This window comes from Podarcis vaucheri (genome assembly GCF_965113315.1).
Source record: "Podarcis vaucheri genome assembly, chromosome: 17".
Taxonomy (NCBI): domain Eukaryota; kingdom Metazoa; phylum Chordata; class Lepidosauria; order Squamata; family Lacertidae; genus Podarcis; species Podarcis vaucheri.
The window spans coordinates 20,335,650-20,363,399 of record NC_138755.1 but is presented as its reverse complement, the minus strand read 5'-3'; the positions used below and the strand labels follow the sequence as shown (position 1 = coordinate 20,363,399).

Below are 27,750 nucleotides of genomic sequence, written 5' to 3'. Positions count from 1 at the left end.
TTCAGTCTAGACATAAATCTTTATTGGGACATTGCCTACTTTCATAACTATTCCCCTCCCCCCTTTCCACAGAAAACTGGACAGGACCAAAAATATTCACGTGACTTAAGATCAATTTGCCAGTGCCACGGCTTTGCATCGATCATCTGAAATTTCCCCTGTCATTCTTGTCTTGGTTTCTTGGGCAGACCACAGATTGGGTCTTTCCGTCATGAACACCTGTCAGACTTTAAATATCTTGGCATAATTAGGATTCTTCCCTTCCTCCCCCTCCAAACTTCCCTCTCCACCCTCCCCTAGGAAAACGTCAGAGTGAGCTGCGAGTGCTCTTTACAGTTTGCTCAGTACGATGGGCGCTGGTACTCCTGTTTTCTTTCCTTTTATTCATCTTGCAAGATTTTTCACCCCCTGCCTTCATCCGATGGGCGAGGAACGGACCATCTTCCCATGCACCCGGAGTCGATAAATACAGGTAAACTCTGAGTTGCCCCAGTTGCTCAGCACCTTGAATTTTATATGCAGAAACTGTTTTAAATGCTCGTTCTGAAATGCAGAGGATGAGAAGAGAAAGAACAAACGGAATCAAATGTGTAAAACTTTGCTGTGCTTCACCAGTACTTTTGTCATCATCTCAAATTGTTCTAGCAGATTTATTTATTTTTTTAATCTCCCAAGGAGAGCCCAATTTCACAGGGGGAGAGTTCAGGGTACACCCCCCATTCATCATCATCATCATCATCGTCACCAACTTTGTTGCACTAGCCAAAGGCCATGGCATCATTCACAAAGGAAACAAAAAGAGAATAGCAGGGGGTTCTCAGATAGAATGTGCCAGCTGAAATGTCCAAATCACCTAGATGAAGATGATGGACTTATCGGAGCTAGCCGACCTGACTGGAAGAGTCCGTGACCAGAAGGAGGAGGAGTACCAGCAGGAATGGAAGAAATTTAAATACTATTTAGTCAAATATGTTAAGATAACTTAATTGGAAAAACTTGCAAATATCAGATAGGAATTAAATATGTAATGTTAGAGAATAATATGTTTAAAGTTAAAATGGAAAGAAAGAAAGATGTTAAGTGAATAAGTTAATTTTATGAGAAAATAGGTTTTGGAAAACAGTTACAATGATATACACTGAAACTCAGCCAGGGGGCTTTGAAGAAGTCACTTAACAATGTTACTGAGATTGGATTAAGTATAGTTAAGATATATGTTTGTTTGTTTGTTTGTCTATTTTTTTTTTGGAAAATCAATAAAAAATTTTGGAAAAAAGTTGAGATTTGCAGATCCCTTATTGGATATGCACACAATGAGCAGCAGAACAAGAAATAAATAAATGTCTAAATCACCTTTGCAATTGACCACTATTTTATCTAGTTATTTTCTCCTGATCTTCTTAGCTGCCAATGCATATAGTGCTACTTTATAAGTTATGAAGTCATCAGTATCACTCAGCAGCCATTTCACTCTTTCTGCCCTGTTCGAGTGTGTTCCATTCATAAGCAGGGGTTTTATAAATCGGTCTCTGGGTTCTATATATAGCGGGCATTGCAATAAATAGTGGTACAGGTCCTCTATGCAAGGTTGCCCACACAGACAAAGTCTCTCCTTCTACTGTATTTTGCCGTACCGGCCATCCACACACCCCATTTATGTAAGATGACTGGGAGGCAAAGGCTTGTCCACATCTGAGCATTATTTAGCTGCTAATCCACTTCCGCCTCCATTCAAATTAGACTGGAGTAATGCACCCACACATATTTTAATCTGTATATGAAAAGCAACTCCAGTCTTCCCATTGATGCTAACAGGAGTTGCCTTTTGTTTTGGTCCCTGCCATCTAATTTGTCGGTTCTTTCATGCTGATGAAGTACCAACAGGGCATTCAGGAAGAGAGCTGTGAAGATCGGACGCAGAGACCCAATCCCTAGAAGAAGGCAGTTGAAATATACTCGGAGTCGAGTGGATTTCATGCTCTTTATTCAGCTCATAGTGGTGAGGAGGAATGGAAGTTTCCCCAGAATGTCTGCTTCATATTCATTATTTACACAATGGGCCCCACGTGATTGGCTAATTCCAGGATTCTCCTGTAGGCCAATCAGCTTGTGGATTCATTTCCATCTGGAGATGGATTGGGTGGCTCCTGTGGACCAATCAGACTGCTGCATTCTGGATCCTATTGTTCTAGGACCAATCAGACTGCTGCATTCTGAATCCTATTGTTCTAGGACCAATCAGACTGCTGCATTTTGGATCCTATTCAACTCAGTACATAACAGCAGTGGAGCAACTGTCCTGTACACAAGGAGTTGTCTCGTAACACTGCTTTTGGGACAGCCCATTGCAAGTGGGCTTCTTCCCTTTGGATACCCCATTGCTCTCATGCTTAGTCCTGAAAGATCTACATTGGCTCCCTGTATGTTTCCAAGTATAATTCAAGGTGTTGGTGCTCACCTTTAAAGCCCTAAGTGGCCTCAGCTCACTATACCTGAAGGAGCGTCTCCACTCCGATCGCTTAGCCCGGACACTGAGGTCCAGCTCTGAGGGTCTTCTGGCGGTTCCCTCACTGTGAGAAGCGAGGTTACAGGAAACCAGGCAGAGGGCCTTCTCAGTAGTGGCACCCGCCCTGTGGAACACCCTCCCCTCAAATATTAAGGAGATGAGTAATTATATAACTTTTAGGAAACATCTGAAGGCAGCCCTGTACAATCGTACCTTGGTTTTCAAACAGCTTAGTTCTCGAACGTTTTGGCTCCCGAACGCCGCAAACCCAGAAGTGACTGTATCAGTTTGCAAACTATTTTTGGAAGCCGAACATCCGACAGGGCTTCCGCGGCTTCCGATTGGCTGCAGGAACTTCCTGCAGCCAATCAGAAGCTGTGCTTTGGTTTCCAAATGTTTTGGAAGTTGAACAAACTTCCAGAATGGATTCCGTTTGACTTCCAAGGTACGACTGTATTGGGAAGCTTTTTAAGGTTTAATGTTTTGCTATGTTTTTATATATGCTGGAAGCCACCTAGAGTGGCTGGGGCAATCCAGTCAGATGGGCAGGGTACAAATAAATTATTGTTGTTGTTGTTGTTGTTGTTGTTGTTGTTGTTGTTGTTGTTGTTATTAGTTAGGGTACCTTCAGTTGGAATGTCTGAATGGCTTCTTTCTCAATATCATACATGAATTTCCCCAGTAGAGTTTCTTCTCGTGTTTCATCCTCTAGCCCCTAAAATGGAAAGCCAGAAGTAGCAGGGAGCTGAAATTAGTGGCAGAAAGGGCGGTCTGGAAAACAATTCTTTATTAAGGTGGCACCCTGGGAGGCTGCTGCAGAGGCAGATTTAATTACGTTCATGGGTCAAGCCCAGGAATGATGGTTACATGTGTCTCTCTAGCTTTCTTTGTCTGGTGCCTGGGATTTTTCCCAGGTCCCACCCCCTATCCCCAGGCCCCACCCCTCAATGTCCCCACACTGCAGCCTCCTCGGGTGCTTTTGCCTGGATGACTTGTGTCATTGAACTGTGACAGTGCCTCTCCCATGTCTGGATGGGAGGATGGGAAGATGGAACACGTGGCACATAAACCACTTAGAGATGTCTGTTGAAATATGAAGTGGTATATCAAGGAAGAATATGAATATGTAGAAACATCCAACTTTTACTGGACAAAGCTTAAGAGTCACACCTGCTTCTCTGCCTACTTTTGCTCTGGCATGTGGCCCTTGGGTGGCCTGTGACAGAATGTGGCGCTTGCTCTACAAAAATCCCCACGCCTGATCTAGCTGAAGGCGCCCTATCAAAAAGGAGCTGGAGGAAGGATTCAGGCAAACCAAAGGGCAAGACGATAAAGAGGCCAGTGACCTGGCAGGCTAAGAGGACAGACATGCAAAAACACATGGACAGAACGTAGGCAACCATACAGACAAGACCAGAGTCTGGCTCTTGCCTCAAGTGTACGTAGCGTGGGTTGCTGCTGCCCGGGGCAGGGCAAGTGTTATACCCTATGGTGGACTGGACAGTAGTCAGCCCCTTCTCCGGCCAGCATCTAATCAAGGGAGTTTTTCCTTGCCAACTAGCCCCAACCTGGGAGCAGAGATAAGGCAGAGAAACGCAAAGCCAGGAGTGCTGCTGTGTCACCTCGCCCTCCTGTCCTTGCAGCAAGCCTTGCCTGGGTACAGCTTGCCTCCCCGTGGCTCAGGCCTCAATGAGGGAACCTGTTGTGGGGGTGCCTGGTTGTGCCCTGTCAGAAATTTGCACCCAGGGCCATGGCCCCCTGGCCTCCTCACTCTACACCAACTGGCCTTCAAATGCAGGAGAGCTGCCACCACTGGTGTGTAAACATTACTGGAGTCTGTAGACATTACTGAGCTACGTGGACTGGTGTTCTCACTCAACATGAGGCAGCCTCCTAGGGTGCTCCCCAGTCCTGGTTGAGCTTGACATGGTTGTTATGTACTGAAGTTCTCACCCTGGGCCAGCAGGGGGATACTGTAGATAGTTATGCAAATGAAGGATCGAAAGTGACGTTCAGTGATTGGATAGTTTTAGAAAGTTGCTACAGTAACGTTGTACTGGAGCTCTATATAAGCAGGCTGGCTGAGCCCTTCAGTTCTGGCCTCTGAATAAACAAGAGCTGTTTGAAGAATCGCTGTGTCGTCTGATATGTTCACCCACGACTTAACAATGGTGATGTGTGTTAGTCTTCTTTAACCCATGCCCTGTTCGTGAGAAGCAGCCCATGCATCTGGGCTTGCTGAGTAGCCTTCCCAGTGCCCGAAATTACAGCTCTGCAGCTTTATCTGAGAGGAGCGCAATGCCGAGTTGAACATTAATACTCACAAAAACCCAGAAGTCCTTCAAGGCACTGTTGACTCCTCCGGAGGGAGAGATAGCTTTAGAGATGTGCTGAACCGTAACGGCCGTTGGTTGGATTTTCTCCGGCAGTTTAATTACTACTTGGCCCTCAGAACCCCGGAAAGCCCAGCAGTTTCCAGGATAAACATCTGGCTAGAGACAGGAAGCAACTCAAGTGACTAAAACATGATACTCCCACCATCCCAGGCATAGTTGCAGTTTGGGTCCAATATATATAAACTGACTTCTGCGGCTGAGTGCAGATGATCATTGGTGACTGACCTACCACAATTTCTGTTCTGAGGCAGATATTATAACAACGACAACAATTTTATTATTTATACCCCAGGCCACTCTGGGTGGTTATCAACACCTATAAAAACATAATGTCAAATATTAAAAACTTCCTGATACAGGGAAGTTTTGGCACAGAGGTGAATGGCTGGTTTAAGAATGGGGCAGCTACACAGTAACGATGACGACTTGATAAACAGTTGTCTGTATTAGAGTCTTGATAGCACAAGGATGGAAGAAGAGAGTTTTGGATTTGATATCCCGCTTTATCACTACCCGAGGGAGTCTCAAAGTGGCTAACATTCTCCTTTCTCTTCCTCCCCCACAACAAACACTCTGTGAGGTGAGTGGGGCTGAGAGACTTCAAAGAAGTGTGACTAGCCCAAGGTCACCCAGCAGCTGCATGTGGAGGAGCGGAGACACGAACCCGGTTCACCAGATTACGAGTTTGCTGCTCTTAACCACTACACCACACTGGCTCTGGATGGAAGAATGAGAAAACCCTGACAAAAGAACAGTGGCAAGAGAAATTGATGAACTATGCAGAACTGGCTAAACTGACATACAAACTGCGAGATAAGGACTACTACTACTGTGACTTCAAAGAAGAATGGGAACTTTTAACAAATTATCTAAACAGACAACAAAATGAACTGGACTCCTTGGCAAGTTTTGCATAAACATACACAAATCTATTGATGGTTAATATAGTAGATAGATAATACAGTGGTGCCTCGCAAGACGAAAAGAATCCGTTCTGTGATTCTCTTCGTCTAGCGGTTTTTTCGTCTTGCGAAGCAAGCCCATTGACGGATTAGCGCTATTAGCGCTATAAGCGCTATTAGCGGCTATTAGCGGCTTTTAGGGGCTTATCGGATCAGCTGATAAGCGGCTTAGCAGCTTAGAAAAAGGGAGGGAAAAGGAAAAAAACCCCGCAGGAACTCGCAAGACATTTTTGTCTTGCGAAGCAAGCCCATAGGCGATTCATTTTGCGAAGCACCTCCAAAACGGAAAACTCTTTCGTCTAGCGAGTTTTCCGTCTTGCGAGGCATTCGTCTTGCGGGGCACCTCTGTATAAGGATTTATACAATTTTACAGTATGCAGAGAACAATATGTGTTGAGAAATCAGAGAGAGGAGCTGAGGGAATTATTTGGGGGGGGGGGAGGGTTTGCTGGGGAGGTGGGGGGAAAGGGGGGAAATGATGAGGATGATATGTTCTGATATTTTGTTATGTTGAAACAAAACAGTTGTCTGTATTTATCTGGGATTAGTTTCAAATAAGTCTCCGAGACTTGGAGTAGAGGAAAAAGGAAAACTGGGACATGCCGGGATCAAATCAGAAACCAGGACGGCTTCTCTAATTCCAGGACTGTCCCTGGAAAACGGACACTTGGAGGATAGGCAGGAAGATGAAAGTTTGGAGAATGGATGACTGAAGAATCCTAATACTGCGCCAAACCTGTACTACCAGTGATAGAATACAGGCAGTCTACCCTACCTGCAGAACAGTATCAGGAGGATTTGTTGAAGACACAAAAAGCCATTGGAACCAGCAGTTCTGCATGCTCTCAGGTACATAACTCTTAGATGTCCTGTCTTTATCAATTGTGGCTCCTATAGAGATAAAAAAGAAGATTAGAATTGAGAGACAGCAAGCTCTACTGACCCACAAGACCTAAATTTCCATCCGATCTGTGTTTCACTGACCATAGCACAGTTTCTCATTGCCACATAAGGAGAGTCTGGTTGGAACAAAATGTAAAATTCCTGACACCTGCAAACCCAATTTGTTGAGCTTTTTGGGGAAACTTCCCCCCCAGAATAGTACAGTGGTACCTCTGGATGCGAGTGGGATCCGTTCCGGAGCCCCGTTTGCATCCTGAAGTGAACGCAACCCGCATCTGTGCTTCTGCGGGTGCGTGGGTCGCGATTCACCGCTTCTGCGCATGCGTCATTTAGAGCATCTGCGCATACGCGAGTGGCGAAACCTGATTACTTCCGGGTCACCGCAGAGCGGAACCCGAAAATATTCATCCCAAAGCATATTTAACCCATGGTATGACTGTTTAGCAGCTCCATCAGGTATGCAGGATGAGACCCTACCTGCCTGCGCACTGTCTCGCCAGAGTGGTGCGTGCTCTAGTTATCTCCTTCTTGGACTACTGCAATGCGCTCTATGTGGGGCTACCTTTGAAGGTGACCTGAAAATCACAACTAATCCAGAATGTGGCAGCTAGACTGGTGACTGGGAGCAGCCGCCGAGACCACATAACACTGGTCTTGAAAGACCTACATTGGCTCCCAGTACGTTTCCGAGCACAATTCAAAGTGTTGGTGCTGACCTTGAAAGCCCTAAACGGCCTCAGTCCAGTATATCTGAAGGAGCGTCTCCACCCCCATCATTCTGCCCGGACACTGAGGTCCAGCTCTGAGGGCCTTCTGGCGGTTCCCTCACTGCAAGAAGCCAAGTTACAAGGAACCAGGCAGAGGGCCTTCTCAGTGGTGGCGCCCGCCCTGTGGAACGCCCTCCCACCAGATGTCAAAGTGAAAAACAACTACAGTGATACCTCGGGTTACATACGCTTCAGGTTACAGACTCCGCTAACCCAGAAATAGTGCTTCAGGTTAAGAACTTTGCTTCAGGATGAGAACAGAAATCGTGCAGCGGCGGCATGGCAGCAGCAGGAGGCCGCATTAGCTAAAGTGGTGCTTCAGGTTAAGAACAGTTTCAGGTTAAGAACGGACCTCCAGAACGAATTAAGTACTTAACCCGAGGTACCACTGTACCTAAGTACTTCGGACAACAGTCTTAATGGGTTTCATTTGCTCAGCCCTAAAAGGCAGTGGGAAGTAGCTTCGTTTATTCAGGTAATAAGAAAAGAGCATAGTCTATTGTTACCTATGGTTTTCTGAGCCCAATCAGCCATTTGCACATGATCTTCATAAATCTTCTTAAAAGCCAAGTTGATCGTTGTGAGCACTTGCTGTGAAAGAGAGAAAGACCCGATCAGGGAGACCTCAGGGCAGAGTCACTGCAGATATCAAAGGCATGCATTGCAGCACATGAATTATCCAAGGAGTTTGAACAATGCAATTTAAGGCTCTATGTGCAGCAGTTGCATGAATATGGACAAATGCACACCATGTGCTTATATGGCAAAGCAAGATATGATAGGGTTGCCATATTTCAAAAAGTGAAAATCCAGACACAAAAGTTCTTTAGCTTTGTCTTGGGCAAACTTGCCAGGATTTTCCTGGACATTTAAGCAATTTTCGCCCAGACACTGCTTCCGACTGCAGTATTCTGGCTATGTCCGGATGTATGGCAATCCTAAGATATTATCTCAGCAAACACATGGCCCTAACTCCAAAGTTAAGATTTGCTGGAATGGCATGGAATGTGAACATAGGGATGACGCTGGCAGGTGAGAATTGGCAGGAGGGGGCGTGCGTTTTAACTGGCTGGGGTGGGCAGGGGTGGTTAAGAATCTCCCATACCTTAAGACCTTGAAGGCAAAATCCAGACATCTTCCAGTATTTCTTAATCCATTAACAAATTAACTTTCATACAAACAGCGACAATGTATACATAGCCAAGCACTGCAGTATGTGTTTGAAAGTTACCGTATTTTTCGCTCTATAAGATGCACCAGATCATAAGACGCACCTAGTTTTTGGAGGAGTAAAATAAGAAAAAAAGTATTCTGAATCTCTGAAGCCAGAACAACAAGAGGGATCGCTGGGCAGTGAAAGCAGCGATGCCTCTTGCTGTTCTGGCTTCTGGGATAGCTACGCAGCCTGCATTTGCTCCATAAGACGCACACACATTTCTCCTTACTTTTTAGGAGGGAAAAAGTGAGTTTTATAGAGCAAAAAATACAGTATATCTCCAGTGTTGCGCTTTCTTTTAAAAGCAGTAAAAGAGTATACACCATGCAACCCTCCCACTGTTCTGGGGCGCAGTTTGCATGGAATGACAGTGATGCCCAACAGGCTGACCTGTGTGAAATTAACATCAACACATCCCAGAATCCTCTGCAGCAGACAGGGATTCCTCTGAACTTAGCAGGTATGGAAACCATTGCCCTCACAGGAGGCTGTGTTTATAAGGGGCTTGCTTTTTTTTATATATACTTTTGATAGGGAACAAGGCTAACTCTTCCTCTTTGTTTGTTTCTAAAGCTGCCAGGTTATGACAACAGCAAGACGAGCCTGTAATGAGGGGATGAAGTGCAAAGCAGGAAGCAGAGAAGTGCCTTTTCCAGCATCTTACATCTTTGTTCTCTCCTGGGATATCGCTCTCCTCCAGGATTTCCTTCACAGATTTCAGGATGCCTTCATTGATGCTGTTGATCTCGGCACGCAGGCGATCTGTCTCCTTTTTAAGGCCCTGGATTTCATGGATTTGTTCCTCGAGCAAATTCTGGGACTTCCTTGAGATGAAAAATAGGAACAATGTAAACATCAGGAATCATTTGCTTGTCCAGCAGGAGGAACCCGGTTCTCCAACCGGCTGCAATGCGATAGTATGCCCCATGGAGAGCCTCTCCCGGTATGCCCCATGGAGAGCCTCAAGGTCCATAAATAGCAACACCCTAGTGGTCCCGGGCCCTAAGGATTGGATTCAATCAGAGCCAGGGCCTTTTCAGCTCTGGCTCCGGCCTGGTGGAACGCTCTGCCTCATGAGACCAGGGCCCTGCAGGATCTGATTTCTTTCCGCAGGGCCTGTAAGACAGAGTTGTTCCGCCTGGCCTTTGGCTTGGAGCCAATTTGATTCCCTCCCTCTCTTTCTTTTTTCCTTTCCTTCTCCTCCTGTGAGGAGGCTACATTTTAATATTTTAATGTTTCAATATTTTAATGTTGTATTTTAATTTTGTTTTTAAGTTGTAATCAACTTGTTTTTATTATTGCTTGTAAGCCGTTCTGAGCTCGGCCTTGGCTGGGGAGGGCGGGGTATAAATAAAAATTATTATTATTATTATTATTATTATTATTAGTAATTGAAACCATCAACAGGTACCTGCAGATTAGGGCTTCTGGATGATTGGTCAAAGGCTAATTTCAAATAACGGGTAAGTCATGTGGTGCCAAGTTTCCTGCTAAGCGTGTCTTGCAACGCAATTCCCTCCCCTCCAACATTTCTCAGGTTCAGATTGGGACATCCTATTCCAACCCCTCCAACATTTCTCCGATGAAAATAGGACACCAGGAAGCTTCTCTTGTGTTTGATCTCCTGCACAGATGTACGCCATATACACATTGACATTGGTCGCTGTCAGGGAACTGCCATCAGTGCCGGAGGGAGAGAGCAAAATCCAGAGGGATTCCAGAGAGCGTCCCGGGATTGGGAGAGGCAGCCCATCTTCTGGGGAAGAGAATCAGCGTAGCACCAGTGGAGAAGGGGGGCAGATGGGGGAAGCGGCGAGGCGGTCCCATGACTCCTTGCCGGGGACCAGCGGGGAGAGTAGAGGTCCTCCGTTGCCCACGCCCTCCTTGCGCAGAAGGCTTTCACGCAGAGAGAGTAGGAGGAGACTAGGCGTCAAAGAGCTTCTTTGCTGGAAGAAGTTTAAGAAACGCCCACTGACGGATTCTGCCAGTGACTGAGACAGCCACGAGAGAGCGGCTGTCCGGACAGAAAAGGTTCACTCAGGTAACCCAACCAGGTGTTTGCACCGGCTTACGCACGAGTAACCCCTAGAACCATTACAGTCGCCTTGAGCCAATGCAACCTCTCCGCCTCACCTCCCTTGCAGGGTGGTCGTAAAGGAAAAAAAAAGTTTGAGGGGAGGGATCGTGAGCAACACCTTCAACAGATAAAGGGAATGAAATAAATTTTTAGTGGTAAGCTGCCTTGAGTCCCTGTCAATGAAAAAGGTGGGGAATAATAATAATAATAATAATAATAATAATAATAATAATAATAATACAGTGGTGCCTCGCAAGACGAAATTAATTCGTTCCGCAAGTTTTGCCGTCTAGCGAATTTTTCGTCTTGCGAAGCACGGTTTTAACGGTTTAACAAAATCGCAAGACGTTTTCGTCTTGCAAAGCAAGCCCATAGGGAAATTCGTCTTGCGAGGCAAATCGCAAACGGAAAAACCTTTCGTCTAGCGAGTTTTTTGTCTTGCGAGGCATTCGTCTTGCGAGGTACCACTGTAATAGAAGAAACTGTGAACATGATCAGGAACTTGCCAGAGAGTAAATCCTATTGAACTCAGTAGGAATTAGTTCTGCGTAAAAACGCTTTGGATTTCAGCGTAAGGCTGCCCAGTCCTGACACCTTCAACAGATAAAGGGAATGAAATAAATTTTTAGTGGTAAGCTGCCTTGAGTCCCTGTCAATGAAAAAGGTGGGGAATAATAATAATAATAATAATAATAATAATAATAATAATAATAATACAGTGGTGCCTCGCAAGACGAAATTAATTCGTTCCGCAAGTTTTGCCGTCTAGCGAATTTTTCGTCTTGCGAAGCACGGTTTTAACGGTTTAACAAAATCGCAAGACGTTTTCGTCTTGCAAAGCAAGCCCATAGGGAAATTCGTCTTGCGAGGCAAATCGCAAACGGAAAAACCTTTCGTCTAGCGAGTTTTTTGTCTTGCGAGGCATTCGTCTTGCGAGGTACCACTGTAATAGAAGAAACTGTGAACATGATCAGGAACTTGCCAGAGAGTAAATCCTATTGAACTCAGTAGGAATTAGTTCTGCGTAAAAACGCTTTGGATTTCAGCGTAAGGCTGCCCAGTCCTGACACAGTTACCTGAGAGTAAGCTCCAGGGAATACAGTGGGACTTTCTTCTGAGTAGACAAGTGTCAGGCTCCATTTAAAGGAGTCAACACTCCCCACATTTCCTAAGACAGGCATAGGCAGACTCAGCCCTCCAGATGTTTTGGGACTACAACTCCCATCACCCCTAGCTAACAGGACCAGTGACCAGGGATGATGGGAGCTGTAGTCCCAAAACATCTGGAGGGCCGAGTTTGCCTATGCCGGTCCTAAGAAGTGGCTGGGTGCTGAAGCATTGCAGTGAAAGAATTTGAAACGGATTGACTGTTTCCTTCATTGGGTGCAGGGGTTTTATTTTCCATGGAAACAGGATTCCGTAATTCCGGCCCCTGGAAAATCGGGGCGCTTGGAGGGTATGCAATCCTCTTTATGGCTGCTCTGAAGTTAAGCCCACCAAGGTGCACCTGGGTATAGAACTTCAACTATTTTTGTTTTTAATCAGAGAGAATTTTATCCTGTGTTCCCTCTGAGCAGCCTAGATATTCACCCACAAGGCTCCAACAAGGAGTAACGACCAACCTAGCGACATGTGCATTTAAGCAGGATTCTTATCTGAAAAGCCCTCTTACCACAACGATTTCAGCTCAGTTTCATACAGTTGTGTAAGCTCCTATAAAAAGAAGGGGGGAAAACAAACAGATATACCTCAGCGTTTATAATATATTTGGGCCTTTGTAGGGTTGCCATGTCGCCTCTTTTCCCAGAACACGTCCTCTTTTTCAGAGTTAAAACTTCTGTCCGGGTGGATTTTTTTAAAAAAATTGCCACAATGTCCCTGGCTGTACTTTCTGGATGAGACATAGACATAACTGGTGGTTGAAGAATTGCTTTCCTCTCTTCTCCTGCCCACCTCAGAAATATATCAGAGCTTCTATAGGCTACATACAGCAGGAGTATTTAAAATGAGAGTTGTCATAGCGTTCTCTTTTTTGCTGTTCAAAATATGGCAACCCTACTTTCAGGGTAAACTATTCTTATTATTTCATGGGATGAGTGCCACCTACCTAAATCCTCCCCTTTATGGGGGGTGGGAAGAAGAAACTCTGCACATTCTCAGAGGTGTTCCATCCTAGATGTCAAAAATGTTATGAACCCGGAGTCATAACATTCCACCTTAAGGCATGCCGATAGTTTAAACAAAAGGTTGTTTAGGCCTCCTACCCACTCAACGTGCTTTTCCTTGTGCCAATTGCTAGATACTAGTAGCTGCCTGTCTCAATCCTATGCTTTACACCTTTGCCCAGGAAAGCACCTACAGTAGCTGCTTCTCGCTTTGACTGACTTCAGTTTACGTTCCCGTCCAGAAAGGTGCTCACCTTTGATGACAGGCCGTCTGAAAGCCTCATGCAGAGACACGAGCAGTAAATGGCGGCTAGAGAAATAAGCAAGAAACACTTATTGATAATAATAATAAAACACACACCACGATTCGTGATTTATCGCCAGGTCAAAAACTTTGAAACCAATATCACGATACGGACTTCCAACCAGTTTTGGATGAGATAGATTTGATATATTGCCCAGCCCTAATAACAGGTGAGTGAAACTTGGTTTGTCTCACCTAAAATTAAGAATGGAACCCTACAAATACTCACCACAAATGGTTGGGACTGTTATAGACAAGAACTTCAGAGACTTCGCGAAGTTTGCCATAGTGCATTGGTTTCTGGAGAGGAAATAAGGCTGTGTTGTCAAACGGCTGATAGTCATGATGACACAACTCTTGAGATCCAGCAAAGTCTACAGAAATGGAATGGGGATCCTGTGACACTGCTGGCTCCCCTCTTTAAAGGAATGGCTGCTGGACTCACCAGGGAGAATTCACCTCTGATCATTTGATAGGCATTGCAGGAGTTGCTGCTACTTCATGTTTCTCTTCCTAATAATGTCTAGTATAAGACAATGCTTGATGTGACATCACCACACCTTGTGTCCCACCCACCACTGCCAGGTAGGCAATATGAAGGAAGTGCACAGTGCAATGATGTCACATCCTGTTGTGTTATGTACAACAAGATCTTCCACAGAAGGAGGAACGAAGAGACTCTGGCTTGTATCCGACTTAGTTTTTAGATGAGACCTATTGAAAGAATAGGACAAGGGTGGCGCTGTGGGTTAAACCACAGAGCCTAGGACTTGCCGATCAGAAGGTCGGCAGTTCAAATCCCTGTGATGGGGTGAGCTCCCGTTGCTCGGTCCCAGCTCCTGCCAACCTAGCAGTTCTAAAGCATGTCAAAGTGCAAGTAGATAAATAGGTACCGCTCTGGCGGGAAGGTAAACGGCGTTTCCGTGCGCTGCTGTGGTTCGCCAGAAGTGGCTTAGTCATGCTGGCCACATGACCCGGAAGCTGTATGCCGGCTCCCTCGGCCAATAAAGCAAGATGAGCGCCGCAACCCCAGAGTCGGCCACCACCGGACCTAATGGTCAGGGGTCCCTTTACCTTTATTGAAAGAATGGACCTTAGTTAGTTATGACCATTCATTTCAATGAGTCTCCTCTGAGCAGGGTTAACACTGGATACAACCTTTAGATAGGATTGCTGGAAGTAAAATTTGGCAGAGAAAAGTTGTTGAGCTTTCTTTAGGTAAAAGGTAAAGGTAAAGGTACCCCTGCCCGAACGGGCCAGTCTTGACAGACTCGGGGGTTTGTGCGCCCATCTCACATTTATTGGCCGGGGGCCAGCGCTGTCCGGGGACACTTCCGGGTCACGTGGCCAGCGTGACAACGCTGCTCTGGCGAGCCAGAGCCGCACACGGAACGCCGTTTACCTTCCCGCTGGTAAGCGGTACCTATTTATCTACTTGCCCCCGGGGGTGCTTTCGAACTGCTAGGTTGGCAGGCGCTGGGACCGAGCAGCGGGAGCGCACCCCGCCGCGGGGATTCGAACCGCCGACCTTTCGATCGGCAAGCCCTAGGCGCTGAGGCTTTAGCCCACAGCGCCACCCGCGTCCCAGGTTTCTTTAGGTAATCAACCTCAAAATCCTGGACATTTTGCCAATTTTCCAAAACTCCCCCTGGACTCTTATTTTCAACAGTTAAATTCTGGACAGGTCCAGGAAATTCCAGATTTATGGCAACCTTTCTTTAGAGCATGGGTAGGCAAACTAAGGCCAGGGGGCCGGATCCGGCCCAATCGCCTTCTCAATCTGGCCCGTGGACGGTCTGGAAATCAGCGTGTTTTTACATGAGTAGAATGTGTGCTTTTATTTAAAATGCATCTCTGAGTTATTTGTGGGGCATAGGAATTCATTCATTATTATTTTTTCAAAATATAGTTCGGCTCCCCACAAGGTCTGAGGGACAGTGGACTGGCCCCCTGCTGGAAAAGTTTGCTGACCCCTGCTTTAGAGCTACAAAAATGAAGAATCTTGTTTGGTATTAGCAACAGGCAGCCGTTCTTTGCACTTCCTTGGGGAAAAGGAATCCCTTTGTTTTTGTTCTGTCCAGCTTTACCTGCTGTCTCTGCCATGGATGTCTACTTTATAATGTTTTAATATTTGGTTGCTGTTCCTTTCTGTGTTTTTGATTGCTTCTAAGCTGATTTTATCTTGTCCACAACCTTGAGAATTGCGGAAGATTATGAAACAACAACAACACTGACTGAGTGAAGTTCGTAAGATTTATGCCAGAACCATTTCTTGTTCCAGACCAGACTTCCAAAATGCTCTTAAGCATGAATCAGGCTGCTGCATAACTTACAGTATTATGAAAAGGTTTTTAATGAAATCTTATTTTATAAGGGGGAAAGAAAAGCAGCGCACTGGTGCTTACCTTAAACAGATACAGGCTTTACAAAGGAATTCTGGGAGGCAGATAACAGTAATTATTATGCTGCTGGGAATGGTACATATCGCTCCTGCAGGGTAGAGGGGGAAGTCACAAAGCATTTAAGGAATTGCTTTTTCTTTGGCTATATGATTACCTATGAACAGTGGAGAGAATATGGGCTCATTCTCCCATTTGAAAATGCAACTTTTGGCAAGTTTGCAGTAACCATAATACAGTGGTACCTCAGGTTACATACGCTTCAGGTTACATACTCTGCTAACCCAGAAATATTACCTCGGGTTAAGTACTTTGCTTCAGGATGAGAACAGAAATCGCGCTCCGGCGGCATGGCAGCAGCAGGAGGCCCCATTAGCTAAAGTGGTGCTTCAGGTTAAGAACAGTTTCAGGTTAAGTACGGACCTCCGGAACGAATTAAGTACTTAACCTGAGGTACCACTATAATGCAGAGATTATTAAACATTGGTATAGTACTTTCTAGTATGCAAAGCTCTTCACATGCTGTCAGGGAACTGCCATCGGCTCAGGGGCGAGAGGGGAAAAGCCGGATGGATTACAGAGAGCCCCCAAAGATCATAGGAAGCAGCACCTCGTCAGCGGAGGAGAGTAACCACGCCTTTAGTGGAGAGGAGATGCAGGGCTCAGAGGAGGCGAGGCAGTGCCAGGACACCTTGCCTGAGCAAAGCAGGGAGGAGAGAGGTCCTCTGTTCCCCACGCCCTCCTTGCACAGTAAGCTTCCGCGCAGAGAGGGGAGGCGCAGACTGGGTGTCAAAGAAACTACTCTGCTGGGGAAGGTTTAAGGACCGCCCACTCTCAGATTCTGCCAGTGAATGAGCGAGCCACGGAATAGTGGTACTCTGCATGGTGAAGGGTTTTTTGGCACCAATAACAAGGCTTTACAGCCAACCAGGGAGGCATTTGCCTGATCGCTCTCGAGCAACCCCCTGATACCCTTACACATGCATTCATCCCAGCTGTAAGTCTTACAATAACCTGTAAAGGAAGTTAACATTATTTCCGAATATTTCATTGCCATTTTCGACTCAAGTAACAAATAGCGTACAACAAAAACATCTCCCTTGACAGTACAGAAGCAAAAGTCTGGAAGAGATTTGTTACGCAAGTATGGGAAGTCCCACATTTAGTGTCAAGCAAATGCAACTGGATACATACTTAGCAGACTCTTCTGAGATACGCAAGACGAGTCAGATGATAAGGTGCCACAGCTATTTTCTCTCCCAATAACTTCTCTGGTGAACCTCATCTGTCCTCTGTTGGATGACTCTCCTGCCAAAAGAACAGCATCTCATTAGCCAGACATCAGTGACACCTAGGATTCAGTGTTCCCATCTAAAATTGAAACGTGCATCATCTGGAAAATGGACCCGTTGCTTCTTCTGCTCCCATTGGTTTCTTGGAAGCTTAGAATCATAGAATTGTAGAGTTGGAAGGGACCTCAAGGGTGTAGGAATCTCAGCTAAAGCATCCATGACAGATGACCATCCAACCTCTGCTTAAAAAGGACCTCCAAGGACCTCCCAAGGGAAACCGTTCCACTGTCAAACAGCTCTTACTGTCAGATAGTTCTTCCTGATGTTTAGTGAGAATCTCCTTTCTGGTAACTTGAAGTTATTGCTTCTAGTCCTACCCTCCAGAGCAGGAGAAAACAAGCCTTTTCCCCTCTTCCATGTGACAGCCCTTGAGATATTTGAAGATGGCTGTCATATCTCCTCTCAGTCTCCTCTTTTCCAGTCTGAACATTCTCAGCTCCTTCAACTGTTCATCATAGCGCTTGGTTTCTAGACCCTTGATCATCTTGCTTGCCCTCCTCTGCACACCTTCCAGCTTGTCAACAACATTCTTAAATTGCAGTGCCCATAACTGGACACAGTATTCCAGGTGTGGTCTGACCAAGGTGTTGATCTGGACACTAGACTTCTGTTGATGCAGCCTAGAATCTTGCTGTTTGATTGTGCTCTTTTTGTGATTGCTTCTTTTTTTCAGGAATAATTTTTATTGGATTTCTTTTTTTTGCACACAAAAAGAATAAACAATACATACAACAAAAAATTGCCACACTTAAGTGCTATAAAAGAAGAAGAGATAAGAGAAATAAAAGAAAAACAGAAAATCAGACAAGAAAACAAAAATAGAAAAACTACAACATAAATACATAAAACTGTCGACTTCCTTCCCTACTGATTTCGGGTTTTGCTTTCAATAGTTATCTTTTTACCGCTGGTATTTGTTTCTGATTTGCGCATCGGGAGTTTTACAACAGACCTGCTGTATTTGGTAGGTTTTTAAAATTACCTTCAAAATAAACCATAAACTTACTCCAATCTTCTTTTAGCTTTGTATTTTTGTGATTTCTAATTTTTTGCGTCAATCTTGCTAATTCAATAAAGTCATGTAGTTTTATTTGCCAGTCCCTCACCGTTGGAAGATTTGTGCATTTCCAGTTTTGAGCGATTAGCATTCTGGCCGCTGCTGTTGAGTATTGGAATAGAGTTTTATCTTTTTCTTGGATATCTTTCCCGACCATTCCTAACAGAAAGGCCTCTGGACTCTTGGGAAATGTATATCTAAGTATTTTTTTTAACACATTATATATCTGGTCCCAAAATTTTTTAATTTCCTCACATGTCCACCACATATGTATGAAATTACCTTCTTTTGACCTACATTTCCAACACGCCTTGTCTGCGGTCCTATACATTCTATTCAATTTTTCTGGTGTAAGGTACCATCTAAATACCATTTTTTCTAGGTTTTCCCTGATTGCAGCGCTTGCCGTGAATTTTAATCCCTCACTCCATAATTTTGTCCATTTTTCATATTCTATGTCATGTCCCAGGTCTTTTGCCCATTTGATCATGACTTGTTTGATTTTTTCATCTTTAGTTTCCCATTCCAGTAGTATATTATACATCTTGGATAGTATCTTCGATTTACTTTCGACTACTTCAATCTGAAATTTGGACTTCTTTTCATTCATTCCCAATTTTTTATCTTCTGTCCAAATCGCGTTTACTTGATGATACTGTATCCAACCCGTCAACCTCTCCTTTAGTTCTTCATATGGTCTTAGTTTCCAGCTATCTTGGCATCTCACTAGTAGGCCTTCATATGTCAATGTTTGTACTTCCATGTTTGTCTTTTTGATTGACAGCAAATCTGTTGGGGACAGCCACCAGGGTGTTCTTCTCTCCAGCAATTTCTTATTTTTTTCCCAGACTTCATACAGGGGTCCTCTTATAATATGGCTCGAAAACCCTCTATGTACTTTTTCTTTATTTAACCAGAGGTAGGCATGCCAACTAAATTTATTATCGGCTCCTTCCAGATCTAATAAGTCCGTATCTTCTAAAGTTATCCAATCTTTGACCCAGCAAAGACAAGCCGCTTCGTAATATAATTTTAGGTCAGGTACTGCCAGTCCTCCTCTCTCCTTACGATCTGTTAACAGTTTAAATCTAATCCTTGGCCTTCTTCCCTGCCATATGAATCTTGAAAGTGTCTTCTGCCAATCCTTAAATATTTTAGACCCTCTGATGACAGGTATATTTTGAAATAAGAACAGCATCCTAGGGAGTATGTTCATTTTTATTGCTTCCATCCTGCCCATCCACGAGAGGTTCACCCTGTTCCAAACATCCAAGTCCTTTTTCACTTTATTCCATGTTGGTGTGTAATTATCCTCGATTAAATTTATATTTTTGGGTGTAAGCCAAATCCCTAAATATTTTATTTTCTTGGCCACCTTGATTCCAAATTGTCTCTCTAATCTTTCCGTCGCTTCATTTCTCATGTTCTTTGTTAACATTTTTGTTTTGGTTTTATTCAACTTGAAGCCCGATAGTTTACCGTACTCCTCCATAATCTCCAATACTTTGCCCACGCTTTCCTGCGGTTCCTCTAAGGATAGCATCAGATCATCAGCGTAAGCTTTTAATTTGAACTCTTTAAATCCTATTTTGATCCCTTTTATCTCTGTTTTGGACCTGATTTTGTTCGCCAGGACTTCCAAGGCCAAAATAAATAGGAGCGGGGAGAGGGGGCATCCTTGCCTTGTTACTTTCTCTATTTTAAATTTATTCGTAATATTGTTGTTTATTATCAATTTAGCATGCTGGTTAGAATATATTGCCTGTATTCCTTTTAGGAATTCACCTTCAATCCCTGCCTTTTCTATCGATTTTAGTAAGAACCGCCAAGAAACGTTGTCGAACGCCTTTTCTGCGTCTATAAAAATCAGGGACGCCGGAATATTATTATTAATCTCCAGATATTCAATTAGGTTAATGACGTGCCTCACATTATCTTTCATGAATCTGTTTGGGAGGAAACCCGCTTGGTCTTTATGAATTATCCTTATTAAGCATTTCTTCAATCTGTTCGCCATAATGTCCGCATATATTTTGTAGTCGTTATTTAATAACGATATTGGCCTGTAATTTTTCATGTTCGATTTGTCCGTATCTGGTTTAGGAATTAATGTTATAAAGGCTTCTCTCCACGTCTCAGGAATTTTCCCTCCTCTTAAGATATTGTTCATGGTGTCGCAGAGTACTTGTGCTAAATGACTTCCCAACACTTTATAATATTTGGCCGATAACCCATCCGGCCCTGGTGCCTTCCCCAATTTCAGTTTTTTTATCGCATTTTCAATCTCCTCCAAATTTATTGGTCTATTTAATTGGGTTCTTTCTTCTTCTGTAACCGTTTTTCCTATACAATTCTCTAAATATTTTTCTATTTGGGCTGTGTCTTCTTCTCCTTTTTTATATAATTCCTCATAAAATTTAAGGAAGTTTTTTTGTATTTTTTTTGGGTCGGTTATTAATTCTTCTTCTACCATTATTTTATTTATCACATTCTGCTTCTGTCTTTTCCTCAGTTGCCAGGCTAGGAATTTCCCTGTTTTGTTCGCTGATTCGAAGTATCTTTGCTTCATTATCTTAATTTTCCATTCTACTTCTTGGTTCGTTAGTATTGAGTATTGTCTTTGTAATATTTTTATTGATTGTAGACTTTGCTCGTCTTTCGGATGTTCTATTAATTTCTTTTCAAACTCCCTCAGCTGTTTAAGTATTTCATCTGTTTTTTGCTGCCTTATTTTTTTCTTGTGGTTGTTTTGCTGGATAAAGAAACCTCTTAAGACCGCCTTGCTGGCGTCCCACACTGTTTCTATGTTTATCCCTGTGTTAAGATTCAAGTCCCAATACTCTTTTAATGTGGTTTTGGCTTTTTCGATCACCTCATCATTATCTAACAGAAAGTCATTCAGTCTCCATCTAAAACCTCCGTTTGATTTTCCTTTTAGTTCCAAAGTTATTGAGTTATGGTCGGATAGGGTTTTCGGTTGTATTTCACATTTTATCACTCTTAGGGTAATTTCTCTTGAGGTCCAAATTTGGTCTATTCTTCCCCAGCTTTTATGTACTTCTGAAAAGAAAGTAAATTGTTTTTCTGTTGGATGCTTGTGTCTCCACACATCCGTTAAGTCCATGTTTTCCTTCAGGTCTTGGAATGATTCCGGTAACTTTCCTTGTTTTCGTTTTCTCTTTTCTGTTTGCCTGTCCAGTTCTAATGTAGGCACTGCATTAAAGTCTCCCATTAATATCAGCTTATTGTTTCCTAGTTCTACTAACACTTCTTCCAATTTTTTATAGAACTCAGACCTATTTGAATTTGGAGCGTAGATGTTTACCACGTCAATCTTTTCTCCTTGAAAGCTTATTTGTACTCCCAAAATTCTCCCTTCTTCGTCTTTGTAGGACAATTTAGGTTCCCATTTTTCATCGACGTATGTTGCCACTCCCCTTTTTTTCTCTCTCCCCGAGTTTATAAATTCTATTCCCAAGTTCTTATTTACCAATACATGCTTATGCTTATTGGCTACATGAGTTTCTTGTAAACAGATTACATCCGCTTTTTTCTTCTTCAACACATTTGCAATTTTATTCCTTTTTGTCTTTTCGTTCAATCCATTTACATTCCACGTTAAAATTTTAAGATTCATTATTACTTTTTTCTAATTAAGAAGTCAGTAATTTGTCTGTTTAGGTTTTGAGTTTTGACTAATTTAAATTCGGGTGTTTTGATTCTCTGTTTCCTCCTGTTCCTCCCCTTCCTCCTCCTCCCTCACCTCCTCCTCCTCCTCCCCCCCACCCTCCTCCTCTTCGCCCCCTCCCTCCGCCCCTCCCCTCGCTCCTCCCCTCCCCTCCCCCTCTCCACCTCTCTCTCCATATCTCACCGGCATCCCCCCTAATTCTTTTTCATATCTGCGAAGGAATTTACTGACTTCCTGAATCTCTGTTATCTTGAATCTTTTCCCTTTGTAGAAAAAAGAGATCCCTTCAGGGAACTCCCATCTGTGTTGTATACCGTTCTTTTTCAAAATATTGACTATCTGTTTGTAGCCCTCTCTCTTACGAAGAAGCCTGATTGGTATTTCCTTAAAAATAATAATTGGTTTTCCATCAATCATTAATTTCCTTTGATAGCTTTCTCTCAGAATTATGTTTCTCATCTCTATCGATCTAAAGATCACTAAGCAGTCTCCTGGGGTCCTTTTCTGTTTGTTTTGTTTCAGTCTTATTTTTATTCTAAAAGCATTTTCTATGGTTTGCGCAACTTCTTCTTCTTTCAGTGCTAGCCACCTCGCCAATTCTTTTATCATTTTTTCTTTTATATCTTCCTCCCTTGCCTCCCCTATTCCTCTAAATTTCAAATTTAACTGCTTTTGCTTCATTTCCATCATGGCTAAATTGTCTAACACCTGATCCTGGCTTTTATTTAATTCTTCAAAATTCTCCTTGATTTTTTCTACTTCTCTTCGTTGATCTTTCGTTTCTTTCTGTATTTTCCTATTTGAGTCCTCTAGGGACTTTGTTCGGACCGCTAGGTCTTTAATTTTATTTGAAAATTCCCCCACCACAACCTCTAAACAACTGTTGTTGGGTAGGCAATATAACTCAGTGTCTAACTGACTGAGTGTGTACTGAAATTAACCAAAGTTAAGTCTTTCCGGAGATTTGCACATGTTGAGCTAGACTTGAGAATGGTTCGACGTGCAAGCTCAGCTCAACGTGTCCCATAAATCTTTGAAGAGTGGATTTAATCAAGTTGCGTAGAGGGTCTCAGACAACATTTTATCTCCAGCCACCGCTCACAACACAAGTGATTAACCTTACAGTGAAGACAGTACTGCCAATCTTAAAGAAGCTCTACCCAAAACCAGTGCTTTGTGATAGCTATGAACCAGTTGCAAATACCCTGGGGTTTTTTTGGGTGGGGGGAGTGATGGAGACAGTGGCAGTGCAGTGCAGACATTCCAGAAATATACTGATTATTCAGACTCATTCCAGTCTGGGTTCGGACCTGGTTTCAAGACTGAATGGCCTTGTTCACTCTGACAGATGATGGAAGAAGAAGACAAGCGAAATGGATCAAGATAGCTTAGCTATGGTAGTCCAGGGATTGGTGACCTTCCAATTGGTTTACTGCAATGCACTCTGGGTGGGGCTTCCCTGACAGTTGCTCCAGAAGCTGCAGCTTGAGCAGGAAGTGGCAAAAATGCTATTGAATAGAGTGGCCTATCAAAAGCCCATATTAACTGTACTGAAAGAGTTTAACTGGCTGCCCATATGCCAAGACCACATAACACTGGTCTTGAAAGACCTACATTGGCTCCCAGAACGTTTCCAAGCACGATTCAAAGTGTTGGTGTTGACCTTTAAAGCCCTAAATGGCCTTGGCCCAGTTTACCTGAAGGAGCATCTCCACCCCCATCATTCTACCCGGACACTGAGGTCCAGCACCGAGGGCCTTCTGGCAGTTCCCTCTCTGAGAGAAGCCAAGTTACAGGGAACCAGGCAGAGGGCCTTCTCGGTTAAGAACAGTTTCAGGTTAAGAACGGACCTCCGGAACAAATTAAGTACTTAACCCGAGGTACCACCAGGGACGCGGACTTATAAAAAATATTGGGGGGGCCCGGGAAAGCTCGTGAAATGTAAATAAGCTCATGAATATGCAAATAAGCTCATGAATATGCAAATAAGCTCATGAATATGCAAATAAAGTGGCGCCGCCCCCTCGTGAGCGAATAGGGGAGAGCATGCTGCTGCCTATTTATCAGCTCCGGAACAGCTGATATGCGGGAAACCTGGGGCTAGAGGCAGGAGCCCCCGCCCCCGGGGATTCCCCTGTTCTCGCGGGGGACGGCCGGGGCTCTCCGGCTAGGGCGCGCGGCTGGCTGGCTGGCTGGCGAGGGAGCAGGTGGGGAGGAGGCGGGGGACGGCGGCGGCGCCCGAGATTATTGGGGGGGCTGAGCCCCCCCAAAATTTTTTTTGAGGGGGCTCAAGCCCCCTCAAGCCCCATGGAGTCGGCGCCTATGGGTACCACTGTACTGATATGTTATACATTTGTCTTAGAAATGCAATTTTATTGTTGATTTTATGCTGCCTTGTTGACGGTATGAAATTCCCCCCAAATAAAAACATATAAATGCATGCCTTTTGGAACTTACCCCCCGTTTCTACTCCCTCATCGACAGTTGAAGTTGTTTGACCACTTGAGGTAGTAGAGTTTCTGGGGCATTTCCCTGTGGAATTGCGCAAGTACCAGCTGAAAGAAGGAAATGCTGTAAATTATCTGAGCGTTCTTCAAAACGATTTGTGTTTAAGATTCCTTCATGGACATGCTTCTGTCAGGGGAAAAAAGGAAAGATGTCCTACAAATTCTTTGGTTGTTGTGTGGCACACTGTTTGTAGACACCAGGAATCTTGTGTATGACCAGAGGAGAAATGAATGCTGGGAAGAAGCTCAGAGAGAAGAAAACCTGTTGTGCATCTGCAACAGCACAACCGGATGCCTTCATCTGCTCCAGCTGCAACAAAACATGTCTCTCCAGTATTTCTACAACTACAGCAGCCACTGTAACCTTCCAGATGTTTGACCCAAAGGTGTCCTCCTCCATTGTCTCCAAAAACAGATGGATTTCATCCATACAGATAGCTGTTCATGCTGGTCCTAAAGGATCTACACTGGCTCCCAGTACATTTCCGAGCACCATTCAAAGTGTTGGTGCTGACCTTCAAAGCCCTAAATGGCCTCGGCCCAGTATACCTGAAGGAGCATCTCCACCTCCATCATTCAGCCCGGACTCTGAGGTCCAGCTCCGAAGACCTTCTGGGGGTTCCCTCATTGCGAGGTGAAGTTACAGGGAACCAGGCAGAGGGCCTTCTCAGCAGTGGTGCTGAGATGTTAAACAGTTAAATAACTATACAACCTTTAGAAGACACCTGTACTGGGAGGTTTTTTAATGTTTGATGTTTTTGTATGTGTTGGAAGTGGCCCATTGTGGCTGGGGCAACCCAGCCAGATGGGCGGGGTATAAATAATAAAGTTATGATGATGATTTGACTGTAGCCAGGAACAGGGCACATGGGAGTAAAAACAAATTGCATGGAAATTGACATTGCACATTGTGACAGAAGTGGTGTGGGGAAGGTTTGTCTTAAGAAGATTCTGCAAGATACAGAGAATGCCATGTGTATGTAACCCATGTTCTTATCCTAATTAATAGACTAGAAAAAAACAAAAAACAAAACAAAAGCCAGCCACTGAAAAGTTTGACAGATGCCATATTAGATAAACTCCCCAGATATGGATCTCGTCTTCCCTCTGCAGCAGTCAGTGCTGCATACCAGAAGTAGAATACAGCTGTTATGTACTGAGTTGAATAGGATCCAAATTGCAGCAGTCTGATTGGTCCTAGAACAATAGGATTCAGAATGTGGCAGGCTGATTGGTCCTCAGGAGCCACCCAATCCAACTCCAGGTGGAAGTGAATCCGCAACCTGATTGGCCTACAGGAGAATCCCGGAATTAGCCAATCACGTGGGGCCCATTGTGTAAAGAATGTACGGTATATAAAGCAGACATTTGGGGGGAACTTCCATTCCTCCTCACTACTATTAACTGAATAAGGAGCATGAAATCCACACTTGACTCTGAGTATATTTCAACAGCAAAGCACAAAGTGGGGAACAAGCTCCACTTGTGCAATAAAACTCTCCCCTTTGTGTGTCCCCTAAACCTGTTTGGAGGTTTCCTTCAATTATTATTATTTTATTATTTGTATGCCATCCATCTGACTGGGTTGCTGCAGTCAGAACAGACTGAAGGGTTGCAGGGGCAAGTCCCATTGTGTGAATGGAGATCATAGCGCACACACAACAACATAGTTGAATCCCGCCTGCAATGCCCATAGTGAATGTACAGTAAATAAAGGTATATTGGATGGGAAGGCCACACCGGCATCCTTCGTAAAGGAATTTGCAGTCTAGTTTGATATCTGTAATAACTTGCAAAACGTTAACTTCCCATTTGGGAGATGCTTTGTGGAGCTTCCCTTGTGGAAAAGGAAACATAATTTTACTTCACAGGATTGTCGTGAGGAGAAAGCAGGCAAGAGAAACCACAGGGGCCACTTTGAGCTCTTTGGGGGGAAAGGTGGGATAGAAATGTAATTCATTAATTAGTTCATTATAGGTGTAGGAGCTCTGTTTGCTTTTACATCCAGACACCCTAATTGGAGCCTTAGAGAAATCACTGTGACTCCAAACAAAAAAACAATAATGCATATTAACGGCAGGAACATGAAATATCTCACATGAGCTCAAAGTGTTAAATATGTGGCATGTCTCACACAAGGGAATTTGTTGAGGTACAGTAACAGAGCACTTTAATTTACTTGAATTGCACAAACCGAAATGCCATGGAATGCACTTGAACCTCACCTGCAAAATACTGACAGCCTGAGGTAAAAGGTAAAGGTAAATGAGGTAAAGAACCCCTGGACGGTTAAGTCCAGTCAAAGGTGACTATGGGGTTGTGGCGCTTGTCTCGCTTTCAGGCTGAGGGAACCAGTGTTTGTCCACAGACAGCTTTTCGGCTCATGTGGCCAGCATGACTAAACTGCTTCTGGTGCAACGGGACACTGTGAAGGAAACCAGAATGCACGGAAATGCTGTTTACCTTCCCGACACAGTGGTACCTATTTATCTACTTGCACTGGTGTGCTTTTGAACTGCTAGGTTGGCAGGAGCTGGGACAGAGCAACGGGAGCTCACCCCATCAAGGGGATTTGATCCGCCAACCTTCCGATCTGCAAGCCCAAGAGGCTCAGTGGTTTAGACAACAGCACCACCCGTGTCTGAAGGTACCCTCTGGCAATATTAAAATTATAAACCTAAGCGTTCTCTTATGTGTCCTTTCCCCCCATGTTTTTTATCCTGATACTTTAAAGGTAAAGGGACCCATGAACATTAGGTCCACTTGTGACCGACTCTGGGGTTGCGGCGCTCATCTCACTTTATTGGCCGAGGGAGCCGGCATACAGCTTCTGGGTCATGACTAAGCCGACATGACTAAGCTGCTTCTGGCGAACCAGAGCAGCGCATGGAAATGCCGTTTACCTTCCCGCCGGAGTGGTACCTATTTATCTACTTGCACTTTGATGTGCTTTCGACGTACTAGGTTGACAGGAGCTGGGACCGAGCAACGGGAGCTCACCCCGTCACGGGGATTCGAACTGCCAACCTTCTGATCGGCAAGTCCTAGGCTCTGTAGTTTAACCCACAGTGCCACCTGCGTCCCTAACCTGTTACTTTACCAGGATACAAATACACACAATATTGCTCTACCTGTTTGACTGCGTTCCACCGGATCCCGTTGGCCCACTGGAAATATTTGGGTTATCCTGAAAGCCTTGTGTTGGTTGCTCCAAACTTCTCCGCACAGACCGCTTCCCGTTCATTCTTGAGAAAGGGCGACTGGATGTATTCCGAGACAAATCTGTTGGATTCTTCCCACTGTATCATGGACACTGAAAACCGACACCCGCCAAAATTGCACACACGACCAAAGGGAGGACCTCTTTTAATAAGTCATCGTCAAAGTGGCACCCATTCTGTCTTTCCAATGCACTTCTGAAGTATGTGGAGATTATCTGCCAGGCGTCCAG

The 27,750-nt window shown here is 44.3% G+C and overlaps 1 protein-coding gene across 1 annotated transcript; it reads right to left on the bottom strand.

Annotated features, from left to right (window-relative positions):
* On the bottom strand, nucleotides 1–27,750 carry LOC309521901 (SUN domain-containing protein 3-like). Its single transcript, XM_082205029.1, has 13 exons — nucleotides 27,431–27,750; nucleotides 24,250–24,347; nucleotides 16,890–17,003; nucleotides 15,702–15,786; nucleotides 13,526–13,596; nucleotides 13,247–13,302; nucleotides 12,500–12,540; nucleotides 9,415–9,574; nucleotides 8,041–8,125; nucleotides 6,640–6,755; nucleotides 4,831–4,998; nucleotides 3,132–3,221; nucleotides 1–543 (listed from the first exon to the last, which is right to left on the bottom strand). The coding sequence occupies exons 1-13, from the start codon at nucleotides 27,541–27,543 to the stop codon at nucleotides 415–417; spliced, it is 1,326 nt and encodes a 441-aa protein (XP_082061155.1). The 5' UTR covers nucleotides 27,544–27,750; the 3' UTR covers nucleotides 1–414.